General features: G+C 34.6%; 1 protein-coding gene across 1 annotated transcript in view; it reads right to left on the bottom strand.

Moving 5' to 3' along the window:
• Positions 1 to 3989, bottom strand: part of LOC108736804 (serine protease snake-like) — a 9656-nt gene extending 5667 nt beyond the window's left edge. The window contains exons 1-2 of the mRNA XM_018469378.1: positions 3791 to 3989; positions 452 to 606 (exon numbers count right to left, since the gene is read on the bottom strand). Of these exons, the coding sequence (XP_018324880.1) occupies positions 452 to 606; positions 3791 to 3884 (249 nt within the window). The 5' untranslated portion in view covers positions 3885 to 3989. The remainder of the gene's footprint in view (positions 1 to 451; positions 607 to 3790) is intronic.
• Between the last annotated feature and the right edge of the window lie 7552 nt (positions 3990 to 11541).

Below are 11541 nucleotides of genomic sequence, written 5' to 3' on the forward strand. Positions count from 1 at the left end.
ACTACTGAAAATATCAACGAGATGTTTATTTATATTTGAAGACATATTAAAGGCTTTAACGCTTGTTTTCGACTCGCACTAATATTCATGATTGAACAAAACTTTTGGCAGGTACTGTATGAAAAAGTATGTTTAATGAACAAGAGTCGAGAGAATAATGAGCTTTTATCTCCCTACCTACGCTTTTGCCAGCGCGTATCCAAGACATTGGAAGGGGCACATCGCTAGAGAAAGTAAATGAAGTATACCTTTTACTCTATCGGTTGTGTTGTCTTTTTACTTCACACAGTAATGCTCCCCGAGAGTATAGTATTTCTCGGACTTGAGATTACAATATCACCAAACTGAGATGCTGGGGTAATCCTGAGCTCAGATTTAAACGTTAGAAATGACATCTCTGATCTTAGTCTCTCTTAATTTAATAAAAAAAATTCTTTTAATTGTATCGTACCATATGGGGAAATTCCGTTTCACGTGCCTTTTCTCCTCCAACAATTAAAGGAACATCGACTATGCCACATTGTGACACTTTTACTAATTTTGTTTGTCGAGAAAGTACTGGGCTTTCTTCATAACTGTATACTAACTCTCCGTATTCGCTGCACTCTGCAAAGTATAAAGTAGAACTTTAAATGCATGCGTAGCTTTATTTTCGAACAAAAATTAATTAGAAATGAATTGTTTTGTATATTTTTAAGCAACTCGAGTTACAGTCCAGGATCCCTGGTACATTTTTGCACTTGATTACTATCAAGCTAATTTTCCGTGAGTAGCTTCATTTTGATGAGACGCCTAACAGCTTCTTGTAAGAAACATTGATTGTGGTAGCTAACAGAGGTCATCATCATCATAAGGTCATCAGTCTTAAGACTGGTTGGGGACACCTTCTGAGGCATGAAGATCTAGGCAGAGCCATATTAGAAGCAGAAACGGAATTTATAAGGGGTAGAGGTAAACCTAGATTAGACTACTGTTCGCAGATAGTTAAGAATGTGGGTTGTTCTAGTTTTGGGGAAATGCGAAGATTGGCTCAGAATAGGAAAGAGTGGAGGTGCGTGTCCAACCAGCCTTAGGACTGACGACCTTATGATGATGATGATGATGCGCCTGCTTGTGCCTAACTCATGCATATACAACTTTTTTTTGCTGCATCATAAAGGAATTTTTCTTCGGGGGCTCTTTTTCCCTGAAGGTATCATTCATTTTTAAAAAGTTTTAATATTTATGCCTCAAATAGGCATTAAAGTATACGAATTACGTTCTCTGATATTGAGCTTATAGTTTGACAAGTTTAATTAATCATTAAATTACGTTTTGCGAATTCAACCTTTATTTTTCTAGGACACTTAAGTGTTTTAGAGTTTTGATGAGTGGGTGATAAATATAGTACTGTTCAGCCCTTAATAATTCGAAACCTTTGATAGGCTTATTCATAAAGTCACATTAAAGTAATATTAATCAAAGCTTTGCTAATAGACAAACAGAAACATACGAGGTGTGGCAATTAAGTTCGAGGAAAAATGAATAGAACACAAGCTAATTAATTTTTGTTACATATTTTAATATCCGTCTTCACAATAGTCCCCCCCCCCCCACTCTATNAACAAAAATGTATATAAATTAACAATAGAAAACAAAGAAAAAGTTTTATAGGTGTATAGAGCGTTAAGTTAATTCACTTGTTATTATTTTTGGTTAAATATGCTTTTAAATAAAGCGTATTCTTAAATTTTAACGAAGCAGTTTGAATAATTTTGCATTTTATCTTGTTCTCGCTCGATCATCGGTGGAGAAATGAGCTCTGCAAACAAATATAATTGAATTTGGAATTATGCTACGGCGCATCATGATAAAGGGAAGAGATATCTCAAACTTCTTGAAACGAACAGTAGCAATGTATTGAACAAAAAAATTACGAAAGCTTTCCTCTTCTAAACAAATTTCTTGAAGAAAATGAGTTACAAGTAAAGTCAAATGTAGATGAAACCATAAATGTACATCTATTGAACCTCAAAAAATCCTTCAAAGAATATTTTAAAGAGAAGCTACAAGTCAGGATTTGGACATAACCTCAGAAAACACTTCAAGTCACCAAAACCGTTAAAAAAACTGTCTGGAGATCTGAAAATATATACCGCATGTTTCAAGGGTCGCTGAATCCAAATCCGCGGTCAATTTAACCCCAGCACGTCAAGATTTGGTCATAACCTCAAAAAGCACTCCAAAGTCTACTGAAACCGTTAATAATGATAATCCTAAACGATTTTAAACTCAAAATCCGTAACCAATCAACTCTTCCACTAAATGTATAACATCATAATCCTTTAAACGCCTTACCATAAAACCTTATAATCCTATAATCCTGTATCCTCGTAATAAAAATACTGAAACAGTATTGGTGAGAGATTGCCATGAAACTGTTTGTGACGTAAATTTTATACATACTGTTAGCAAAATTACCACTAAATGACGATCTTATTTTTACAAAACATCGGTTTGGTCGGTGCGAACTTGGGTCAATTTTGTTATACTTATTAAATGATTATTAGCGGTGTTTTTTTCTTTTTTCTGTCTGGTAGAATTACACTGCCGAGTACCCGGCATCATTGGGTTCGATTCTGGGTCCGCTTATTCTGGTCTTAGCTATTCTATGATTTCCTTCGATCGTTGATTACTATCAAGCTAATTTTCCGTGAGTAGCATCATTTTGACGAGACGCCCAACAACTTCTTGTAATAAACTTTGAGTGTGGTAGCTAACAGAGGTAGCAAGGATAAAATTTGTCGGTTTGATTATTCTCAAAAATTTATTACTAACTGGGTTTTTTTTGTTTAATCTCAAGATAATTATCTAAATTATTCGAAAAAATATTTGTATTACAAAATCTATGATTCGATCAGAGTCCCCTCTTTCCAACATGTACCGATAACGCGGTCATCATAAATGATTACTAACCAGCTGATTTTTTTTTACTTGGTTAATATTTATATAATTTAACAGTCACATTGTCCTACAAACTGCGTGGTACGTTCTTCCGGTCCTACCATTGAATATATATTTGAAATTAAAAAATTATGTATTTCACTCAACAAGAAGTTTAAAAATTAATAATCGTCAACTTAAAATCAACAAAACATTAACAAATTGTTTGACCTCTTTGATCAAACCATACATTTTGTAGGACAAATATTTTTTCGAATAATTTAGATAATTATCTTGAGATTAAACAAAAAAAAACCCAGTTAGTAATAAATTTTTGAGAATCACCAAACCAACATATTTTATCATTGCTACCTCTGTTAGCTACCACAATCAAAGTTTCTTACAAGAAGTTGTTGGGCGTGTCATCAAAATGAAGCAACTCACGGAAAATTAGCTTGATAGTAATCAAGTGCAAAAATGTACCAGGGATCCTGGACTATTAATTTCTATCTTTCGATAATGATTTCTATTATACTTAATTTCAATAGTTCAGTAAGTATGTAGGTATATATTATGTAATTTATCAATTTATTAGCAACAATGAATCTAATTTAATCAACCAAATGCAAAGTGTTTGGGAAGTCAATTATTAATGCAGATAATTTTTGTACAAAGTGTATTCTATGTCAATTTTGTCACTGAAAGAATTTTAAAATTGTCCTATTTGGTAAATGCTTTCTTATGTGCTATAAAGAAAAAATAAATGATTCAATATGTACTTTTTTCATAAATAGGTGTAACTATAATTTTCGGAAACAGTCATATCAAAAATAAGTAAATCATTAAAATTGCTATTCTACGAACTTACTAATTTCAGCCTTCTCACCAACTGATTCAACTAACACTATTCCACCTATAGAAATTAGCAGCAACGTGACAGAAATGGAAATGTAAAAATTCATTTTGAAATATCTCTGCAAAATTAACGGTTGGTTTATTCACGGTTATTATTTGAAACCGATTTTCAAAAAGTTTATAAATGCGTGCAGAGTGAATGAAATTGTGTTATCAACATGTAGGTATATCTAGTGACTGGCGACAGGTACCATATTTATTGCAGAATTAATGACTTTCTGTAGTTCACTACTTTTACCCGTTTTATGGGTTATAGACGATGAAATCCAAATTATAAAAATCATAGCTTGAAATGCATTCTGAATATACATGTATAGAAATCCTTTATTACTTCCAGTAAAACGGAAATTTTCTCATTGATAACAGGTAAGATTAAAAACAATACAATGATTTGAAATTGTTTATGGTGCTCTTTAGTCTATTGTCCACCTCACAAATTGCTATAGACCACTGATTCCGAACCGGGGGGTAATTGACCCCGCGGGGGTAAACCAATTATTCTGTGGGGGTAACAAAGAACCTAATAATTAAGACATAAAATACGTAACTATCGGTTGTTCGGAAAGTCATTTCGTTTTTTTTTTTGTGGAAATGAAAGACAGTTTTCGTATAATAAACAAATACTTTATTAAATTATATATTGACCGTTCTGGTCCAACACCTTTTGCCATCTTTCTGGTAGTAGCATAATTCCACGCTCATAAAATTTTTGGTCTTTGCTGGCAAAAAACTGATCGAGGAGGTTTTTGACCTCCTCATTTGAGGTGAAGGTTTTACCGTCTAAAAAATTTTGGAGTGACCGGAACAAATAATAATCCGATGGTGCCAGGTCTGGAGAATATGGTGGGTGTAGCATTGTATCCCATTCAAGCTGTAAAAGCTTTTGGCGAGTGACCAAACTTGTGTGAGGTCTCGCGTTGTCTTGGTGAAACACTACACCTTTCCTGTTGATTAGTTCTGACCTTTTCTGTTGAAGTGCATCATTCAGTTTGTCCAGCTGATGACAGTAGACTTCCGAATTAATCGTTGTGTTATCCGGTAAAAGCTCAAAAAAAAGATTAGATTACTGTTCGCAAATAGTTAAGGATGTGGGTTGTTCTAGTTTTAGGGAAATGCGAAGTTTAGCTAAGGATAGGAGAGAGTGCAGGTACGTGTTTAACCAGTCTTAGGACTGACGAGCTTATGATGATGATGACAAGTCTACAATGTTAACAAACAAACAAACTACTCAAGGCAGGCTATAGCATAAACATCGTCAATTACAATTACCTAATCTAACAAATAGCAAACAATGCATGAGTACAGAAATACCAAAGAAATACAACTGCTAATTACCAGCTGATTGAATTCCACGTTGAATTGTTGTAAATCCCTGCAAGATCCTACTAAGGCCGGACTGACCCTTGTCTGTATTTTGAAGTACGTTTTTATCGAAAACGATGGAGGTACTTACTTAATTTTCTTGTTTTATAGTACCATATAAATCTCCTGCATGCTAGCTTCCTATTTCAGAAACACCCCATATTTCAGGACTATCACAAAGCAAGTACAAGAGTTATTAATGACTTGCAATTCAGAAGTATTACTTACTATAAAATAATCTTAATTGTATAATTTTACGCAATTCTAGCCCTGAGGAAGTCATACACCTACATCGGCAATAAACATTTATTTACCTTTATACCTAACCACCCACCTAAGATAACGTAATTGTTAAGTTATTTTTAGTGGGCATCAACGTAAATTAGGGTAAAATTTTAATTTAATAACAAAATAAGAGCCGTTTGTAGCTACATACTGTTCTTTATTTTAAATGTTTTATTAACAGTGTCATACAGTAGATTTGTTCAACAACGCAGGTGTTGTACGGATTGCATATATTAAGTCTTTGTATCTATCAATTTATTATAAACATACACGATGTAATATATTGCCCTAAATCAATACAAAAAATTTAATAGTAGGTATATATCGAGAAGTAAACTGTAGCGTAAAAATTAATAAACAAAAATCGTTTTCGTGGCAATATTTTCTATAATCTACAATTCATTTCTCTTATTAAATTTTATTATTAAATAAATTCTCACCTTCATAGACATGAACGGCTAGTTAGCAACATATTAGAAGCAGAAACAGGTGTTAAGAGGGGTAGAGGTGGACCTAGATTAGATTACTGCTCACAAATAGTTCAGGATGTGGGATGATGTAGTTTTAGGGAAATGCAATGATTAACTAAGCATAGGAAAGAGTTAGAGACTTAGGACTGACAACCCTATGATGATGATGCTGTCGAAATAAATCAATTTATTAATACATGAAGAAAATTAAGTTTATATAGAGGAGTGCACAGAAATAAAATTTAAGTATGTGTTACAAATATATTCCATATACATGCTATCCACTGCTTTATATCTCTACTACTCGTTCCGTCCTGACTTATCTGACTTCCTAGATACCTAAAACCGGCAACTTCTTCTAATTTTTCCTCTCATATTTTTATATTCGCTCTTTCTCTACTTTATCTTCCCTTACATACCAGTATTTTTGTTTAAATTACTGTTTTGTCAATACCGCTTCCATTTTATTTAAAGCGATCTCTAACTGCTCTTTGCTTAGATGCTAATACTGCTATATCATCTGCAAATATAAGCATACTGATCTCTTGTCCCTGTATATCTATACCTACAGTTGAACTGTCATTAATGATGTTGATAGCGGTGAGAGTGTTCATCCCTGTCTGACTCCCTTCCTAATATTTACTTCTCCACGTTGAACCATAGCTCTAATTGCCTGTTGATCTTTATACAAACCAAGTATCACTCTTCTATCTTTGTAACTCATCCCTACATTTTTAAGTATATTTAACATCTTGTTCCATTTAACATTGTCAAAAGCTTTTTCTAAATCTACAAATCCTATGTACGCACTCTTTCCTTTTTCTCTATTGCTACACGTAAAACTAGAATGGCCTCCCGCGTTCCTCTATTTCTTCTAAACCCAAACTGATCTTCCCCTAATCGTTCTTCCGCCCTTTTTTCCATCCTACTCTGTACAATTCTAGTTAAGGTTTTTGACGCATGGGAAGTTTAGGTATGGTTACTAGCACGTTCCGTTTATAATCCTCTGGGACTATCCCCGTTTCGTAAATGTGACTAACTAACTTAAACATACGATCTCTAGCATCCTGTCCTGCATGTTTTAGAATTTCCGCCTGTATCCTATCTTCATCTGGCGCATTATTATTCTTTAAGCTTTTTAATGCTACATGGAACTCTTCTCTCATTATGGGATAATCTAACTCATCTATCTCCACTTATCTTTCTTCCCTTATATATCTCCTAACTCAAAGCATGAGATCTCTAAATATTCTTTCCACGTATCTGCCTTTTCCTCATTTTCTATCAACATGACCCTTGCTTCGCTTCTTATATTATTACTTCTGTACCCTACATCTCTCCTATTAGTTTTATTGCCTATTCCAAAAAAACTTGCTGTTGCATCCACTTTACATTCACCTATTACTGCGTTGAAGTCTTCTGCATCTATTAGGTTTTCCTGCCCTTTCACGTAACTTAACACATCTTCTATAAATGCATAAACTGCTTCTACGTCTTCATCACTGTAAGACGATGTAGGCAGCATGTAGGCACTAATACCGTTTTTACCGGCTTCGAGTTTAATTTAACCATAGCTATCCTATCGCTTTTTTGTAAATAACTTTCTACACTCTGTCCTGCTTTCCTACGCATTACAATTCTTACCCCCGAATTACCTTCCACCGATCCTGTATGTATTATTCTAAAGTATCCTCTCCAGAAGTCTCCAGCTTCGGGCCAACGGACTTCACTTATACCTACTATATCTAATTCTAATCTATCCGTCTCTATTTTTAAATTTTCTAATTTCCCTACCTGCCTCATTGACCTAACATTCCACGCTCCGACTCGTGAAACATTGCACCTATCCCTATTGCACTTATTGATGACATTCCCCGAGGTACTCCACGCCCGGACATCCAAATGGGGGACTAGTTAACGTCCGGAGTGCTTTACTCCACAGGACGCCATCATTGAATTTTTTACGGACGTTGTACTCGGGATCATAATGTGGTGGTTTCCCGTCGCCTTCCACATCGCAGTATTGTGCATCAGGGTGCCATACCGATCCTCGTGATCTCTGCCACCCTGAGTACTGAAAGAGCTACTGCCCTCTTTCAGGGACTTGTCTTAGTCTGGTTTCTCTTTAAGAACCCCTCCATTATGGTTGAACCTATGGTCCGGCTCTCTAAATCATCGAAACTCGCAAGCCTATCCACCCACTCTTGTTTGCACAAGAGTTTCGTCAAGGTTCAAGTCCCGTAGGAGCGGAAATTAAATTACGGAATATTAAATTAAACAAAATAAAACATTTTTTTGTTTACGTTCACACACTGTAAACAATTCGCGGTGTAAATGTGGAGTGGATGATTATAGAAGTATACTTTTTGGCAAAAGAACCTCAAAAAAGAAGTTAAATCGAATTTTGACCACTAGTCTTCTTTAATCCGAGGAAAGGCTTCGAGTTTTGCTACACATTCTATAAGTCCTTAGATTTCCATAAAAGGTAATTCTCATATTTCTTCTGGAATTCCAAGGAATTGTGATTAATTCGTAATTTATAGATTTTATTAAAACGTTAAAGATTATAAATATGAAGATTGGAAAAACTTTGGCAGTTGTTGTAGAACAAACAGAATTACCTTCTTCAGGGACTGAAGTAAACTGTTCACTTTAGTTTACTTTGTTACCGAAAAGTGCTTCGGACAACTACAGTGTCGTGTTTTGGCGTTGGGCTTTTGAGCTATTCTGTTTGTTCTATGTTAAAGATTATAGTTATTTGATTAGGGATTTGAATTGGGATCTGTCTTTAAAAGAAAGTACCTAATAAAAGTAGTAGAAACATGATCGAGATAACATTGTGCGTAATTTACTTGTTAAATTATAAAAAGGGGAGTTTCAATTTTTGGTGTAGAAGTAGCTACATTAGAGGTTCAGTTCAACAAGTCGATATCCTTACGGACCTAGTCGATGATTGTTGAATCTCACAAAAAATGGAAATTTTCAAGCAACGGCGTTTATTACGCTGTTTGTAATAATTCATCAGCCGCTGCCTAGGACAGCAGGTATAGTCAGTTGGTCTGTCTGTGCTGACGAGACTCAGTGAGATCGAAATCGCGATCCACGTTTGACGGTTTCGTCATACTGCTAATCACCATAAATTTTTAGTGATAGTGGTTAGTTTCCAACAATTTGGTTTTAATGTTATCATCTATTTTAGTATTAAAAAAAACCTCTGCTTGTGTCCAGTTTGTGTCCAATGTAACAATAATTACATAACCTCATAATTGTAGATAAAAATTCAACGTATAAATAATATAGGTTGTAAGAAGGCGTAGAATAAACACACAGGGTCTAATTATGATTAGGAGCAGCAATATGTCAGATAAATAATCAAGTTTATTTAGATATGTCTTGCAAACTAGACAATTATTAATTTTTATTTTCCCTCCAGTGCTGATAATATTGTAATATGGTGTTACCGATTACGATAAACTGATAAGTTCGTTGGCCTTTTTTATAAACAAATTCAGCATCCGCAATCTTATTGTTTTTATCTACACATGCATACGTGTGAATATCAATAAAATGTTTTGTGTTGTAAAATATCCGATTACTCACATTTTTAAATTTATTTACGATAAGTTTTGAGAAGGTTTTATTTATAATAAGTTAAATGTTGTTATCATCAAATTAAAATAACGTTGTTAAATATATACTAAAAAGATATAGAAGATTAATTAATCTGGGGTTATCACTTCCTTCACCTCGACATCCTGAACCATTAAACAATACAATTTCATAGTTTTTCTGTCACATTGTCCAACTTGACTAGGACATGTGAAAAACCACGTGCGCCGTATAATGTTGTGCTTCTTCTAGCAATTTTAAATTGCCAAAACGACATATGTTTATAAAAAAGGAAGTTATCAATGTTTACGTTTTCTTAAGCGAAATGTATAAACAACTAATTATCACTTTTATTTTGATTCGGACAGAAAAAGGAGTAACAAACATTTCGTATTTTTGTAACATTTTGTTTTTAGTTTTCATGAACCTTGCTTGGACGATTTTTTTTTTTAACAGACAAACGTGTTATTTTTATATTAAAATTACACATGTATTTCGTAATTTATTTGAACTTAANCTACAAATCCTATGCACACACTCTTTCCTTTTTCTATCGTTTTCTCTATTGTTACCCGTAAAGCTAGAACATATCATATAATAAAATAATTCGAATTGCTCTTTATACAAACTAAGCACCACTCTTCTATCTCTGTAACTCATCCCTACATTTTTAAGTATATTTAACATCTTGTCGCATTTAACATTGTCAAAAGCTTTTTCTAAATCTACAAATCCTATGCACACACTCTTTCTTTTTTCTATCGTTTTCTCTATTGTTGGCCTCCTGCATTCCTCTATTTCTTCTAAACCCAAATTGATCTTCCCCTGATAGTTCTTCCGCCTTTTTCCTCTGTACAATTCTAGTTAAGATTTTTGACGCATGGGAAGTTAAGGTAATTGTTCTAAATGTCTCGCACATATACGCGCCTCTCTTTTTAGATATGGTTACTAGCACGTTCCGTTTATAATCCTCTGAAACTTTCCCGTCTCGTAAATATGACTAACTAGCTTAACCTCTTGTCCTGCATGTTTTAGAATTTGCCCCTGTATCCCTTTTGCACTTGGCGCCTTATTATTCTTTAAATTTTTTAATACCACCGAATCTTCAAAATTCATCATCTAGTCTTCTACCACAATCGGCTTCGGGAACAACGTGCTCTTAAAGAGTCGTGTGAATCTATGTATACTAGGTGTTGAAATAAGTAACAAGCTTGCAGAAGGGTACTATAAAACAAGAAAATTAAGTAAATGCTTGATCTATCTTGGTCTGGTACTATCATCCTACCTGTAATTAGCGTTGATTCCCTAGCAAACCTATTCGCTAGTACTGTTGAACCTAAACTTGCTCTCTTATTAGACTCTGCACTTTCTGGTTCTCAGCATGGATTCAGGGCGGGTATATCATCTACTCCTAACTTATTATATACTATATCACACTGACAGTATTATTGACGCATTTAATTTTATAATTCGCAAGTTGGCTCAATTGATACTGATCTTAAAGGGGCATTTGATTATATTAGCCACTCGTTCATCCTGAGTAGTCTTGGAGAGTATGACATTGGGGAGAATATGTAGGACTGGCTCCACTCATTTATAAGTAATCGAAAATTTAGGATCAAAATTGACAACTTTAACAATTGAGGAAATAAAATAATTCGGAGTGGTCTGTATTCTGTCGAAACTGCCAGACGCGGATCGCGATTTCGATCTTTTTGGATCCCATCAGCGCGTCGCAGGCAGCTCCGACAGAACACAGACCAACTTTTACCTGCTGTCTTAACAGTAAACGCCATCTGTAGCACAATGCTACATTACAGATGGCGTTTACTGCGCCATTTGTAGTATTTTCTAAAACACGCTGTTAAGACAGCAGGTAAAAGTTGGTCTGTGTTCTGTCGGAGCTGCCTGCGACGCGCTGATGAGATCCAAAAAGATCGAAATCGCGATCCGCGTCTGGCAGTTTCGACAGAATACA

The sequence above is a fragment of the Agrilus planipennis genome, unplaced genomic scaffold (assembly GCF_000699045.2).
Source record: "Agrilus planipennis isolate EAB-ADULT unplaced genomic scaffold, Apla_2.0 scaffold142, whole genome shotgun sequence".
Taxonomy (NCBI): Eukaryota; Metazoa; Arthropoda; class Insecta; order Coleoptera; family Buprestidae; genus Agrilus; species Agrilus planipennis.